At 43.0% G+C, this 16,937-nt stretch overlaps 1 protein-coding gene and 1 pseudogene across 1 annotated transcript; one reads left to right on the top strand and one right to left on the bottom strand.

The window, feature by feature from the left end:
• Positions 1 to 27: 27 nt before the first annotated feature.
• Positions 28 to 648, top strand: LOC117192510 (annotated as a pseudogene).
• Positions 585 to 14,333, bottom strand: LOC117192482 (polynucleotide 5'-hydroxyl-kinase NOL9-like). Its single transcript, XM_033397181.1, has 8 exons — positions 14,325 to 14,333; positions 14,072 to 14,155; positions 13,935 to 13,995; positions 10,352 to 11,185; positions 3,252 to 3,498; positions 3,051 to 3,200; positions 975 to 2,996; positions 585 to 911 (listed from the first exon to the last, which is right to left on the bottom strand). Exons 4-8 carry the CDS (start codon positions 10,883 to 10,885, stop codon positions 661 to 663), a joined length of 3,204 nt encoding a protein of 1,067 aa, XP_033253072.1. The 5' UTR covers positions 10,886 to 11,185; positions 13,935 to 13,995; positions 14,072 to 14,155; positions 14,325 to 14,333; the 3' UTR covers positions 585 to 660.
• Between the last annotated feature and the right edge of the window lie 2,604 nt (positions 14,334 to 16,937).

Raw genomic sequence — 16,937 nt, 5'->3', positions numbered from 1 at the left:
TTTTATATTGTCATCGTAATCAGTGCTGCAATGCCAACTTTCCGTAAGATCTAGCGAATGAACATCTGGCAGCGCTGTACAGCTGTTTATTGAAAATTACTTAACTTCTTATTAAAATCTTTCATATTTTCCGCCATTTACCTCAAGTAGTTCAACTCTTTAAATAGAGGGACCTTAAGTGAGCTAAGTTAATTTTTGATCTGTATATTTTGGTATAAAAGATCTGCGCCGATTTTCTTCAAAAGTTCATAGCAAGTGGGGAAAAAGTGATATACAAAATTACTTAACAAAAACATGTTGCAGGGATTGATTCAGAGGTGAAAATCAACGAAAATTCTTTTGTATGGAACATTAATAACTATTGTTATTTTAGAACCTGCCTGGTGGCATTCAACACGGCACAAACCATCCTAGTGCGCCAGAAGCATGCCTTCGACCGGACCGTGCTCAAGCCGAAGGTCCGCTGCCACTTCCCCAAGCCCGCGAGGTGAAACGCATCAACGTCCACGCAACGTCCTCGCATGTCCACCCCAGAGGGACGTCGTGTACTGATGCGCAGGATACTGAAGGGCAGACACAATATCTCGCATTAGCCCCTATATCAATAAAGCTTTATTTGGATTTTTACTTTTCATAAAAGTACAGGTAGCTGGTTTAGCATTAATCTTTTTTCATGGAAGACGTGCGCGAATAGAACTGATTGATGCTCTTTGTCAGCCAGCCGGCGTCGTCCTGCTGAAAGACGAACGGCATGTTGCTGCCGACCTGCGGCCCAGGCTCCGTGAAGAACTTTTGCGGAAGGCTGATGTCTCCACAGGATATAAGGCAATTCACTTGGCACATTCGCTCCAGAGGAATGGCCGGCACGAGATACAGCTTCTCTTTCTCAAAGTCAATGGCACGGACGACACCTGACGGGGAATACGCGAAATGATCAGTGAAATAATCAACTGAAATGGTTGAACTCTGCTTACCTATGCCCAGGCACACGGGCAGATCGTGAGCTTCCAGATGGGCCAAGTAAACCACATTGGCTTCCATTCCAGCGATAATGCTACTCTTATCAAGGTCTTCCTCTGTGGAATGGACGACTTGAATATTCACAAAAGATGAGCTGAGGGGCTCGCAGTCAGTCAGGTGCTTGGCACTGCCCCTCAGGCAGGAGCTGAGGCGGACCAACAGATTGGCGAATCTCATATCCCTGGGACTCATTCGCCAGACTCTCTGCTGTCTAGGTGGGACAGCACTGGGCAGCTCGTGGAGCGTGTACTTATGGTTTTTACCCTCAACCATGAACGCCGTATTTTTGTAGACATAGGGACCTTTGACCTTTGAAAGGGTCGACCAGTCGAGTAGCGACTTAAAGTTGTTCATGGGTAAAGTACTCGAGATCTGCACCACATCAGTCGGCTTGATGTAGTCCACCAGCAGAGCCATCAGCTCGAGGCCAAATCCCCTGTTGTAGCCCATCGTGTTGATCAGAAAAGGCATGTTGGCATACTCGGGATTATTTTGGATGTGGCTCATCAGCTGGACCACCGCCTCGAAATACTGCTCGTGGCACATGACGATGTTTGTGTCGCCCACGACGTGAGCCCGATCCGGCTGCTTGTTCAGTAGGAATCCTGGCCCCAGAAGCGGCTCTTCAATGACAGTGCAGGAGACAGTTTGCTGCAAAAAGATCTCCGGCTGGCCAATGTCCAAATCAATGAACAGTAGGCGTGGAAAAGCGTTCAAATGCCGATTGATCAGATATCGCAGCAGGGTGGACTTGCCGACACCCTTCCCACCGGTTACCATCAGGCGGCTCGTCTTCTGAATCTTCAGCTTTGTCCACTCATAAGGTACTTGAAGGGTGCGTTTTCTGTCCGAGCTCTGGATGCAGCAGTTGAGCAGCATCTCGCTTTGCGAGTGCGGCACATTAGCCCCATTCACCTGGGGGAACAAAATCTGGCTCATGTACTGCTTTAAAGTTTCGAGCATGTTCTGGTCCTTGGTGTTCCTCTGCAAGAGCACAAGGGCATCCTCCTGACTATTGAAGCACCCCTGAAGGTTGTGCAATTGTGCGCACGTAAAGTTCTCAGACAATTTGTCCCATTCAACCTTCTCTTGCATTGGTTTCGCACGCTTTTTCGGAGAAATGCTCACCCAATTGATGCCCTTGGTGGAGTAGATGGTCAAGTTTTGACGTTTTTTGGCTCTGAAGCCGTTCACTGTGATCTGACCAGCCAACAGGGTCAACACGGCAGTGCCATAGAGCTCTATGTCCTCTTTGATCACGGCCAGCACATCGTTGCACGTCAGGCTATTCTCAAAGACGCTCAACGCTGGGGGGCAGTAAGGTAGATCTACATTGAAATCCTGGCAGTGCTGCATTGATCGGTTAGCCTCGTCTACTTCCATGGCACTTTCATCATCCTCAGTCACTGCTACTGTTTCGGGCGATGCATGTGGTTCGGTTTCAGTTGGGGACAGATCTTCTTTAAATTCTTCAATAGTGATTAGAGACTCTGCATCTGAGTCCTGCTGTGCTTCTGGTAGAACTTTTATGTCGCAAATCTTTTCATCCTTCAGGGTGCAGGAACCAAGATCCTCGTTGAATAGCTGTGGTTCGGCTTCCGATGACGATAGTGCTGTTGTCTCCGCATCTTGTTGATCTTCCAGTGGAGCTTCGTTAATAGCGAATGGAGAGGCCAAATCCAAGGCATCTTTATCATCAATTGGTATTTTATATTCTTTATCCGGCTCAATTCCAGCTTCTTTATCGTTGATGGATTGGATAGTCGATTCCTGAGTTTTAATTCCACAGTCATGCCCATCGGTGAGCTCTTCTATGGTTGCGGATTTCTCATCGTTGTAGAAAATGACGATCTTTTGAATGCATCCCGTCACAAATAAACGGTTTGTTGATTGAGCGTTCTTATTTTTAGGAAAGTAAACAAATTTTTTGATTGTTCTTTCAAGTACCAATGGCACCCGCCAGGCAGTCTTAGATTCTATAATAAAACAAAATTAATAGAGAAAAATAGATTGGGACGTTTAGTACTCACGTGTGTATAGAAAAAAATCAGTCTTTTGGTCATTATCAGAGTTACTGTTACTCCCAAGAGGTCCCGCTTCAGAGGACGTATCATGAGATGCCTCCAGGTCCAGCTCGGATTCACTGGAATCCTCTGTGGAATCGGCAATATCACTGGTTTCTTTAGTAAAGCAGTTGTGAATAGTTTAGTTGTTTTATTTTAAGTACATACCATCCTGCAAGTAACGCAATTCCGACCATATTTTATTTGCGACTTCTGTTTTGGGCTCCACACCAATGCCAACATCAGATTTCTTAAATTTTTTTAGACAACCCGCAGTGGTTGTTATCCAGGAGACTGATCGCTTCTTTGGTGCAAGAATATCTGAAGCGTGTGCGGTGCCCTCAGACTCAGCTTCAATGGTGTCCCACATGTTACACTGCTTCACAGCGAGTTTCTTAGTTAATTCTTGGTCCACCTGTTGAGTTTCTCGTTTTAATTTTGTTTTAACAAACATATCAGTCATTTTTCAGTCAAACAAAAAAACACGGCGCATGTGAACAGTCGATAAAAAGTAAAACAAATCAGCTGACTTCTCGAATATCGTACGGCTCTCAGAAATATGGCATCTCATTTTAAAAATATACCGTAAATATACTGACGAAATCAAGTTATATTTTACATATTCCTCGTTTTTGATATTCCATGGAATATTACTAGCTATATAGATAATTTAGTCATGCCCACATCATTTTATCCGATTAATGAATCTATTTTCTTCAAGGTTGGTTAGTTTTTAGTCCTTGCTTTTATTGCATTTTGTGTAAAAAAAGGTTTTAGAGAAAATGGTCAAACAAATTAAACGTAATAAAACGTAAGAGAAAAATCGTTCCAATTGCTCAATTTCTTTATTCCGTTGAATAATGCTGACTAACTAAAACGTTTAGCTTTGCCCATATAATTTCAGGCTATTAATGAATACATTTTTTACCTGATTGACTACTTTTAAGTACCCTGATTTTTATTGTATAGTGTATAAAACAAGGTTTAAGCAAAAAGGGTCAACAAAAAAACAGTGGCAACGTAAGTGAGTGTGAAATGTCAGTCAACCGGAATGTGGGCACAGGTATACCCTATTTCGTTGAAATATATGAAGAAACTGTTTTTCCAAGCTGTTTCAAGACGCAATTAATATAGAAATGATCTCAGATTGTTATGTTTTGGACATTTTAATGCATATGATTAGGGTCTTGTAAATATATCTCGATCCCGATACCCATGCTTGGTTTCTGTAAGACGACCAAAACCTGCAAAATATCGTTGAAATACCTTTAAAACAGAAACTGACTAGTTTTGGCCTTTATTGGTGCATTAGATGACAAACATTTTTTCGGTTCTTGAACATCCATTTCCCAGGGTATGCAAAATGTTGCTTAATCCGCGCAATGTTGTGGAACAATGCTGCTCGATTTCACGGTACATGAGTCTGGCCCTTACAAATTAATGTTGCCAGCAACATAAAACGTATGAAAACGTAAGTGGGGATGGAATGCAAGGGACATTGTTGAGCTGAAAAGGACATTGTATCCCGGAAAAATTCCCTCAATTTGAGAAAATTTCCCACCACAAAATAGAGAGTAAGTCCCAAAAAAAAGAGCAAGTCCCAATAAAATATACGGTCTCACTCTAAAAAATACCGAAAATGTATCATATTCCTCGTTTTTTATCTTCCGTCGAATATTCCCAGCTAAATCGAACATTTAGCTCAACCCACATTATTTTATGCCATTAATGAATTTATTTTCTACTTGACTGGCCTATTCTAAATACTTGCTTTAATTGGATTGCTGTATACCGTTTAAAATTAAAAATAATAGATTGATGAAATTGACCATTATATACCGATATGCAGTCGGTTCAATTTTGACCTAAAAAAATATAAAAAGGATTAAAAATACCGTAAACGGTCACCCTGTTCCCTGTTTTAATACTGATCTACAATGGACTTCTAATCTCCCAACATGGCAAGGTATATGGCCTAGAGAGGTAACAAAATAGAATGAACTATAAATTATAGTCTATAATGCATCCAAATGTAACCTCGTGCTAAAGCATCCTGCAATGCGCATTCAAGCCAATTGGTTGAGTCACTATCGGAAAACTATCACAGCTATCTAGGGGGCGCCACAAGCCATCCGCTAGTATCATTTGGCGCGATATTTGAAACTGAGAAAACACTGTATTGAAGCGACCAGAACGAAACGTGAATGGAATTTAATTGATGCCATGAGATTCATCATATTTAACACACCCAATAACATCCGTTTACTAATTAGACCTGTCAAAATTTCCATGATGGTCTTTGCCCAAACAAAATCAAATTAAGGCTTAATCGAAGAAAACACCAAGCACTGACATCAGATCAGGCGTGTGACGAACCTAGTGATAATTAGTCCACCTATATCCACAGATGACGTGTGACTGGGTCCCAGTCCAATGTGAGAAGTGCTCCTCTCTGTTTAGGTCTGGTTAAATAGAAACGTGCGCCTTTCTCACTTTTTGTCGCCTGTGGGAATGTCGAGAATGAATCAATCGTGAATCAATGCCCCGCAGAAAGCGCATCCCAGTCAAAGCTGATTAGCACTTTGCCGACTCTGATTCGCACTCCTCCACGGAAGCCTTCACGGCGATGTTGAACCCACATTAATGTCTCAATTAGAACGAGTGCATTTCCGAGTAATTCAAGGGATTCCAATGATTCACTTGGCGATCGCTTAGAGAGCCTCTCTGGAATGTCGCCTGGAATCAGGGGGGAACCAAAGAATACCGAATAATCCAAATCCCGCAAATGTCTTTTGATAAGACGAGTACCAATTTAATATTGTTTTTCACTCTCTGACATTTGTTGACGTCGGCCTCTGGGGACCGCTTATCGCCAGCCATTTGTCTTATTGCGTTCCAAACCGGCTTTCGGCTCAAGAAACTAATTAAATGAAATGAAATTCGTTGTGCCAGGCAGAGATCTCTGTGCTCCCCGTCTAAAAATACCCAAACCCAGACAAACAAACGGAGAGGAGAGGAAAAGAAAGGTAGGCAGAGTCAGACTTTGGATCCGTGGTGGGGTTTTGGGTCTCTGGATAGATTGATGTTGATAGGTGTTGATGGGCAATTTCGCTAAATGATTTCCAATTGTATAAATCCGATGGCATTTGCTTTAATTTGGCAGGCGGCGGCCCCCAACCGGTTGGCCATTGACACGGGACCAAGACTTGCCTTGTCAATCGGGTTCAGCATCGAGGCTCTAAGCGTAAGCGTAGATGGATTCTTGATTCTTGATCGGGTTCTAATCACGTGTGGCATGGTGCGGTGTGAGGGGAAGGGCGACCTCCTCCAATAATCAGCTCTGTTTGTCTCCGGCATCGGCATCGGCAACGGCAACGGCTCCCACCCAGGCCAGGCCTGGGCAGGCCAATTCAGTGAAGCGGAGCTCATTACCATTTCAAGACCCACTCGACCTTCAGTCTCCTCAAGCATGAAAGTCAATTTTCAAGTGCCTACAACTCGCTTCGAGCCCCGCAACTTGTGTGTTGACAATTTTCCAAGCCCAAGCGTAAAGCCGAAGACCGAAGACGCAGCTGTAGTTTAATGCGTCATCAAACGGAGATTTGCATAAGTTGAGCAGCTCGCGCACATAATTATCTTCAAATTGGTTCCGATTCGGTTTATTAGATATATCTCACTCATCGCTATGCGACGACAATTAACCGATCAGCTTTACGACTCGACCTGTCTACCTGTCTGCCGGCTTCCGTGTTGCCCCGCTCCGCCACTCCTTCGCTCCATTCCCATTGAAATTTCCGTTTACCCAACCCTAATGTCACAATCCTGTGATTCCATCCGGTGCGTAAAAGACTCAGCTGTCGGATCTCTGCGGATTAGTGCCTTTGATTAATAAGTGCGTCATGGAAAAGTTTAATTAAAATCGAAATCAAAATCAAAATCGTAATGCTAAATGCAAACGACAAAAATATTGACCGACTATGTGACGCATTTTCCTCACCGCAGTTGCGACTCCTGTTTAGAGTCCCTTTGCCAAGTGCCATGGAGTGGAGTGGAGTGTAGTGGAGGAGGCGAAACCAATTCCAAAACCAAAACCCGTTCAGCATACAAAAACGTCACGAAGCCCCAGAGTCAGAGAGTGAGAGGGGACCCAGGGCCGTATAAAAGTGAATTTGTGACAAAAATTCTGAACAGTTCAAGCGCACGCTCAGCAGCGTTCAGATCGCATCGAGAATACGAGTAAAAAACACCAAAAACAAGGTGATAAGCGGCTACTGATAACAAAAAGCAATATAGACATCCATCATCATCGGAATCTAGATCGGCATCGCATCGGAATTTGTGTAATCTGGATTTGACACTTCGCGAGTGCCTTAAATTTATTTGTATATATATATATATATATATATATATATGGATATATGGATATATATACATACATATGTATATGGAATTCTACTCGTATAAGATAAGCCCCGCACAGCTAACGTACTTTGATTATTTTTGGCGCCGGACAAGTCCAAAAGCATTATTAAATCAAGTTATTCTATTCCTTATGCTGTCTTGATGGCTTTCAATCTTGTGATGTGATCTGATCTGAACTGATCCGATCTGATCTTCATGAGGAAGTGCGCTATAAAAGAGCACTTAAGGGGTGCTCTTTTTTCTGCTGCTTTTCGACTGGTACTGCACTTGTCAGTGGATTCGTGTTGGCAATCCTGTTGCCTTCATTCGGTTTTACAAATTGTTAACCCTGAACCACAAAAACCACAAAACCTCAACCGGTTACAGCCCAGAAATCCATATTATCAGTCTTCTCCTTTGCTGCGTTTTGCTTGATTAAAATTAATTATACCCGATACTCAAAATGAGTATTGGGGTATGTTAGATTTGTGGTTAAAATGGATGTGTGTAACGTCCAGAAGGAATCGTTTCCGACCCCATAAAGTATATATATTCTTGATCAGCATCAATAGCCGAGTCGATTAAGCCCTGTCTGTCTGTCCGTCCGTCCGTCTGTCCGTCTGTCCGTCCCCTTCAGCGCCTAGTGCTCAAAGACTATAAGAGCTAGAGCAACGATGTTTTGGATTTAGACTTCTGTGATATGTCACTGCTACAAAAATATTTCAAAACTTCGTCCCGCCCACTTACGCCCCCACAAAGGGCGAATATCTGTGGCATCCACAATTTCGACGATACGAGAAAACTAAAAATCGCAGAATCGTAGAAGATGACTATATCTTCTAGGGTGCAAAATCTGAACCAGATCGTATAATTATTATAGCCAGAATCAAGAAAACAATTTCATTCTTTCTCGCTCTGTCTCTCTCTAACAAACAGGTTTCATGGTCGGTTTTGCCAATTGCAAAATATAAGTTCAAGGATCTCAGAAACTATAAGAGCCAGAGCAACCAAATTTGGTATCCACACTCCTGTGATATCAGATCTTGACCGTTTTGTTTCAAAATTTCGCCACACCACCTTCCGCCCCCGCAAAGGACGAAAATCTGGGCCATCCACAAATCTCAGAGACTATTAACGCTAGAGTAACCAAATTTGGTATTCGCACTTCTGTTAGATCTCACTATAAAACGTATATCTCAAAATTTCGCCCCACCCCCTTCGGCCCCCACAAAGGACGAAAATCTGAGGCATCCACAAATCTCAGAGACTATTAAGGCTAGAGTAACCAAATTTGGTACACACACTCCTTTAAGATGACACTATAAAACGTATATCTCAAAATTTCGCCCCACCCCAACGTTGTGAGTTGCTGCGGACACCGCAACTCTACAGTTATACCCGATACTAAGTCAGTATGGCTCTCCTCCGGCAGACGCCGCTAATATTAAACGACACGACAAAGAGTGCGTGCGAGAGAGACAGAAAATCAGTCTGAGCGTGACGTCGGGCGCTGCGTAGCCAGTTCCTTTTGGGTATAAAAATGATCTGATCTGATCCAGATTCAGCAATCTGATAGATATGGTCATTATCTATGATTCTGTGTTTTTAGTTTTCTCGAATCTGCAATATTGTGGATGCAACAGATTTCCGTCCTTTGTGGGGGCGGAAGGGGGTGGGGCGAAATTTTCACACAAAATGGTCAAGGTCCGATATCACAGGAGTGTGGATACCAAATTTGGTTGCTCCGGCTCTTATAGGTTCTGAGATCCTTGAACTCATATTTTGCAATTGGCAAAACCGACCATGAAACCTGTTTGTTAGAGAGAGACAGAGCGAGAAAGAATGAAATTGTTTTCTTGATTCTGGCTATAATAATTATACGATCTGGTTCAGATTTTGCACCCTAGAAGATATAGTCATCTTCTACGATTCTGCGATTTTTAGTTTTCTCGTATCGTCGAAATTGTGGATGCCACAAATTTTCGCCCTTTGTGGGGGCGGAAGTGGGCGGGGCAAAGTTTTGAAATATTGTTGTAGCAGTGACATATCACAGAAGTCTGGATCCAAAACATCGTTGCTCTCGCTCTTATAGTCTTTGAACACTAGGCGCTGAAAGGGAAGGACAGACGGACAGACGGACAGACAGACATGGCTCAATCGACTCGGCTATTGATGCTGATCAAGAATATATATACTTTATGGGCTCGGAAACGATTCCTTCTGGACGTTACACACATCCACTTTTACCACAAATCTAATATACCCCAATACTCATTTTGAGTATCGGGTATGAAAAGTATCCCACCGAATAAACTGCCGAAGAACCAGTGCCCATCCTTGGGCAATAGTTTTCCAACACTAATTGCAGCTCTCATTTAAAGCTCGAGGATCGTTTACAAACACTAACTGTCAACACGCAAATTAAGCTGCAGCTAAAAGCATATATATACATATGTACAATTTATAAATACATATATATTAACTATATCTACATACACTTCTTTATCTAGTTTGCTAACATTTATGTACAAACACAACTCCACTAAAAGTCTTTTCTGACTGCAACAGGGATGTTGTTAAGCTATTTTTATGAAGTTCAACTCTCGTTTTACACAGGACAAAAGGCAATAAAAATACAATATCAATATAAAAGAAAAACAAGAGAGTTACAGATTAAGAGATGGAGAGGCAGAGAGAGAGCGACAGAACTAAGCTAACTCCTGGCTGTTTGGAGGAGACACACACACACTCACATAAAGAGGGGGAGGGAGGACAACAGCTTAGATGTGACAACGACAAGAGACAGTAGACAAGAGAGACAACACACACAATCACGGGCGCGTTCACACAAAAGCGACATCATTTACCTTTGGCGACATTTCAGACAGTGTTGTTGCTGTTGTTGTAGTTGACATTGTTGCTGTTGGTGTGATTGTTGTAGTTGTTGTTGTTGCAGATGATGATGATGCAGATGATGATGAAGTTGTTAGAGTATTGTTGTTGTTTTTATGGTTGTTGTTGTCTAATACAATGTCTGTGATGGCAACAATGTGAGAGGATGGGGATGAGTTTGAGGGTGAGGATGAGGGTGAGCAGGTCCCTGTGGACGATGGAGAGGTGGACATGGATGGCAACGAAGACGTTTCAACAGCTTCGATTGATGGCACAACAGAGGAGGAGGACACTGACACTGAGGAGGTGGCATCATAGGGTGAGAATGGCTTCTGCTTGCTATTGCTGCTGCTGTGCTGTGGTGGGGTGGGGGGCGATATGGGTGGGGGTGTGGTGTTATCAGCGGTGCTGAATGTGGTAACAGTATCCACGGCAACGGCATCCACCTGATTCCCTGCTTCCTCCTCCAAGTAACTGGACTTTACCATGTCCGTGGCAGAGCCAGGCATCCCAGTTGTGGCTGTTGCGGCAGCCGCTGTGGTGGTGTCCACATCATTTTCCTGGAATTTCCCTGCAGCGGCGCCCAATTGCTGGAGTTCCACATCCTCTACATCATCATCATCGTCAGCACCAGCACCACCCTCATCGACGGACGATGGCCCGAGCACTGGGACCAGCTCCTTGATGTTCTTCGTATTCTCAATAGTCTTGCTTATCACGGACTCCAGCTTGGAGACGCTCTCCTCGATCTCCTCCTCCACACTGGCCACCGAGGGCGTGGCAGACGCAGAGGCAGAATCCCCCTCCGACTTGGGTTAGTCGATGATTCGATTGTTAGTTACGATTAGTATTTGGATTTCGATGGCGATATCGATATCGATTTCAGTTTAAACATTCATCAAACAAGTGAGAGAACGAGAGAACACAATGAGAGCGATATATAGACAGAGAGAGATAGAGCGAGAAAGAAATGGCAAAAGAGAAGAAAAAACGTATACACCATATGATGAATTACAGTTATTTATAGTGTAAATATGTATATACCCTGCAGTACCAGCAGTGAGCGATGACGAATGCCATCTACAATGTCATCGAGGCGTTGACGCCAGCCAAATCGAACCCTTTGTTTTTTCTTTTGTTTCTTTCTTTTCCGCGCGTGCCGAACGTAATTCGGTTCTGCCGACCGTGCGCAGTAGCAGAGAACTTCGTTTTATCTTTTCGTCTTCTTTGCGACTGCGTCGACAGAACTCTTTTGCTTTGTTCTTTGCTATTTGCAATCGTCACAAGGAGTTTTAATAAGTGAAAATAATTAATCTGTGATTATTATTATTATCAGGTAAGTGCAGTTTTTAAATAATTAATAATATGTGTTGTACGCGTGTTAAATAAAAAAAATCTCAATTGTATAAAAAGTTAAATTTATGAAAAAACTGTGTTCAAATTATATTAATGTTTCGCTGCATTCACATTATATTTCTTTATTCTTCTCTTATGCTCGGGAATAAAAGAAGAATAAAGAAATAGAATATAAATCCGTATTAGCGAATTAATTAGTTATAATCTGCGGTGGGCACGAAATTTCAATTTTTGAGCAGTCCAGCAGCAAAACAAACAACAAAAGAAAAGCAACAAAAAGTAACCCTTATTTGTGCGGCTTGGCTCGAGCATGTACATTTTTTTTGCGCGTGTTTTGTTTTTGTTGTTGGAGGAAATGAACAGCCCACCGCTGACCTACAGTGAACATTGTTGTTTTTGTTGAAACAAACAACCGTTTTAAAAATCGAACAAATTCTTTTTATACAATTGAACCAAATTAATAGTAATTGTACATATGTATATATAATATATCCATATTATTTCAGCGGCGGTGAAGATGAAAATACCCAACGAGCCAGCAGAAAAAGTGATTCGGAAGGCTATTCACAATATTAAGAATATCTATTTTCAATAGGGCGCAAGGGAAAATGCGCCCAAAGCTCTGGCATCCTTAGACAATAATTAATAATAATTTTTAATAAATAAAACTAATTGGAAAAATAAACAATTGAATGTATTACTTTTTTATATTAAATGCATGATTTTTCGTGAAAAATCATCACTTACAAAATGCATGATATTTAGGTAAAAATCATCACCTATAAAACGCATGATTTTTAGGTAAAAATCGTCGCTTATTATGTGCATGATCTTTAGGCAAAAATCATGCATTTAATAAGCGTGATTTAAGCCAAAAAAATCATCACTTATAAAATGCATGATTTTTAGGTAAAAATCATCGCTTATTAAGTGCATGATTTTTCGGCAATGCTCGATGACAATGTCATCGATTATGCCCTAGGACATCTCCATGTTAATGTCATCAGCTCAGCGTATGGCCGGTCATCAACTATGTCATCGGGGGTAGTGACGCGGTCATCGACGTGTCAGCAGCTGAGTCATTAATGACCCGTACTGCAGGGTAGATATCGGATATATGTATGCATGTATGTGTTTCTATAGTATGTGTGTAGGTGTATCCGTGTTCCATGTAAAGTGTTTTCTTTTTGTGTGTTTGTGGCTGTGCGAATTATTATTAACAAAGTGCAGTGTTGTAAAACGAACAGAAAAAAACTTGTGACTTCCGGAAATAATAACGGAATCTCGACTCGTATGCGTTATACCAAAGACTATACAATACCAAGATGTTGCATGAGCGATCAAAAAGCTGTTCTATGGCGGTTCCTAACATTAGGACCTAAAAGGCACGTGGAGCGCGCGGGGTTTCAATTCCCTTTTCGCCTGTACTTCGTCTCCACCGCGCCCCCGCTGCCCATCGGTTTCGTCTGTTCGGCAATGCCTTCACCAGCAACGAAATAATTCTGGACTCTCGAGCCTCAGCACCGTCGAAGCGGTGGTCGCGGATCGCCGATGTCTTTGGAGCGGCACAGTGGGACCTTTGACCGTCTTAGCTTGCTAAATTAGTTAGTGAATATGAGTTCAATAAATATTTGCACACTGAAAAAATGTTAAACTTTGAGTGCTTATATCTCCTAAACTAAAACTATCTTGAAAATTCGATTGGAAAATTCTCTATTAGATGCGAACATTAAATTTATCTAAAGCACTCATACAATTTTTTGACTATTTCGGCTGAGTCCCCACTGTGCCGCGCCAAAGACATCAGCGACCACGCTGCACTACGGTTTCGGCACGCAGCACTGACATGCTTTCACACCGACTCGACGCTGACCGAGGCATTGACGAAGCCGAGTAGCATTTCGGAGGCGAAGGTAGCGTAAAAGAGAATTTAAGTACTAGCCCCGCGCGACCGTACCAAGAAGCGTCAAACGAAAATTGAAAAAGCATTTGTTCCTCATGCAACATCTTGGTATTGTATAGTCTTTGGTTATACATACATATACTCGTACATAGTTCAACACCATCCACAATGCATTAACCTCGGAGTATTCGCATTTAAACGGATTAACGGATAATAAAAACACCGAGAATGAACCAAAATAAATATTGGGAATGTAGTAGGTACATATAACCAATTGAGTAATCAATCGGAACACTCACCACTCCATGATGATGACGATGCGCATGCGTAGTCACCGCGGGAACTTCCGTGCTTGGCTCACTGTTCCAAAGATAGAACATAAAATGACAGACACTCAGAAGAGGCACAGAAGACAGGGACTGTCTGTATTACTTACATAGCATCCTCTCCCTCATCTTCATACTCGTAGTCATCATCGTCGGCTCCAGAACCCTCCGATTGACGTCGCCGGCGATGGGATCTAGAATTGAAAGGAGGATCGTCAGGGCAACATTCTTTCGGTGTGATTTATGCGCATATGTCATATCTCAATGAACATTAGTTATTTCTTCTTTGATTGATGCATTCCTAATATAAAACGAGGGGGAACGTTGTGAGTTGCTGCGGACACCGCAACTCTACGATTATACCCGATACTAAGTCAGTATGGCTCTCCTCCGGCAGACGCTGCTAATATTAAACGACACGACAAAGAGTGCGTGCGAGAGAGACAGAAAATCAGTCTGAGCGTGATGTCGGTCGCTGCGTAGCCACTGCAAATTGATTTGTTCCTATTGGCTATAAAAATGATCTGATCTGATCCAGATTCAGCAATCTGATAGATATGGTCATTATCTATGATTCTGCGTTTTTAGTTTTCTCGAATGTGCAATATTGTGGATGCAACAGATTTTCGTCCTTTGTGGGGGCGGAAGGGGGTGGGGCGATACTTTGAGATATACGTTTTATAGTGAGATCTAACAGGAGTGCGGATACTAAATTTGGTTACTCTAGCGTTAATAGTCTCTGAGATTTGTGGATGCCCCAGATTTTCGTCCTTTGCGGGGGAGGAAGGGGGTGTGGCGAAATTTTGACATAAAACGGTCAAGGTCCGATATCACAGGAGTGTGGATATTAAATTTGGTTGCTCTAGCTCTTATGGGTTCTGAGATCCTTGAACTCATCTTTTGCAATTGGCAAAACCGACCATGAAACCTGTGTGTTAGAGAGAGACAGAGCGAGAAAGAATGAAATTATTTTCTTGATTCTGGCTATAATAATTATACGATCTGGTTCAGATATTGCACCCTAAAAGATATAGTCATCTTCTACGATTCTGCGTTTTTAGTTTTCTCGTATCGTCGAAATTGTGGATGCCACAGATTTTCGACCTTTGTGGGGGCGGAAGTGGGCGGGGCGCAGTTTTGAAATATTCTTGTAGCAGTGACATATCACAGAAGTCTGGATCCAAAACATCGTTGCTCTAGCTTTTATAGTCTTTGAGCACTATGCGCTGAAGGGGACGGACAGACGGAGGGACGGACGGACGGACGGACGGACGGACAGACGAACGGACGGACAGACGGACAGACAGACATGGCTCAATCGACTCGGCTATTGATGCTGATCAAGAATATATATACTTTATGGGGTCGGAAACGATTCCTTCTGGACGTTACACACATCCACTCTTACCACAAATCTAATATAGCCCAATACTAATTTTGAGTATCGGGTATAAAAAGGCCAGGTCCCAGTTCCTAGTTCCAGGCACTCCACTCATAGAAGCGTCCCCCTTTTTGCGTACGCAGCATCCGCAAAAGAGTGCCAAAAACTGGAATGGTAATGGTCGGGATTTAGTACAGTGGTCACTCGCTAAATTAAATCAACCAAAGTTGCTAATTGAATGAAGTGCTAATACAGAGAAGCATACTCTGGAAAAACCAAAGCTTTCCGTATACCTTCCAGCAGCTGGTGGTCAGTGTTTGCGAGGACACACTGTGTCTGGTATTGGCACGGGCAAAATCAGTGCGGGCGGAAACTGGGTGCCGTCATCAAAACACACACGCACACACACACACACACTCTCGTCGCTGGCAAAGAGTGAAAGGAAGGGAGCGAGGCTGAAAAGACAGACACATGAAAGTCAGCAGAGGGGAGAAGGGTGGGTAAGTGAAGTGACAGCTGCCCCAGCCGCACCGCATCCGCATGACCGGGAAAACACTCTCCATTTGCAGGGGGCCTCCGCCGCCGCCGCCACCACAATCATTTGTTAAGCCTCGTGGCCATGACTACTGGACTCTGGCTGACCGTGTCCTGGTCAGATTTTTCGAGTTTTCTCGCCCTCTCTTACGCATCCATACACGAACACAACACACACCATCATCATCATCATCAACACCAGCAAATGGGAGAAAAAGAACAACAGTGCTGCTGCTGTTGCAGCCTCCTCCACCAACCATCACGCTTCCGTGTTTCGAAATTCAATTTATGTATGTATACTTTATGGTGCCGCATCGTAGTCGCCGCCAGCGTCGACGTCAACGTCAACTTCGGTGTTGCCGGCTCCCCAAGCGCTCTCCTCTCCGTGGAGCCCAGTGAGGCGTAGAAAATTCGTAAGTTAAGGAAAATCCATTTTTGTATTTTTTCCTGTTTTGGCTCGATGCCTGACGCGGATAGAGCTAATTACAATGCACATTATGGATTTCTGGTTAATGGATATAAATAAATGCAGGCGGCTGCAATATCTCCCCACTCACCCACTCACACACAGATACACGCACTCGAACATGGATGTGCCCTCCCCTCTCTTGTGCTATTTTGAATGCTCCGTTTTTCGGGGAAGTCGAGTCTGAGAGTCGCAAAGTGCACTCTACCATTCACTCGGGGCCCAGATTCCCTTAGCTCCACTGTCCTGCTACCAAAATTGCGTCCAAAGAGCGACACGCATACATCGGCCTGAATGTGCGGCAGTGTCTTGTGTGTGTGTGTGTGTGTTTGCTGCTTTTTGTTGGAATTTTCACTTGCAACTCTTTTTTTCACATTCACTGCAGAGATCTACTCGCTTTTTGCAGGCTTTTTTTACGATAACGGCGCACAGACTATTTACTTAGCACTCTGGGCCTCACATGCTGCAGGTTTTTCTTTGCTTTTCACTTTTTTTTTGGTATAACAATAGAAAACATGGGAGACGAACCGAACGAACGGAGCAAAATTTACAGTTTGGCCGATTAGCTGAATGGAGTTGTTGTAACAGTGTGACT

This window comes from Drosophila miranda, assembly GCF_003369915.1.
Source record: "Drosophila miranda strain MSH22 chromosome Y unlocalized genomic scaffold, D.miranda_PacBio2.1 Contig_Y2_pilon, whole genome shotgun sequence".
NCBI lineage: Eukaryota > Metazoa > Arthropoda > Insecta > Diptera > Drosophilidae > Drosophila > Drosophila miranda.
Note: the sequence above shows the minus strand (reverse complement) of the source record. Positions and strands in the feature narration are given on the sequence as shown.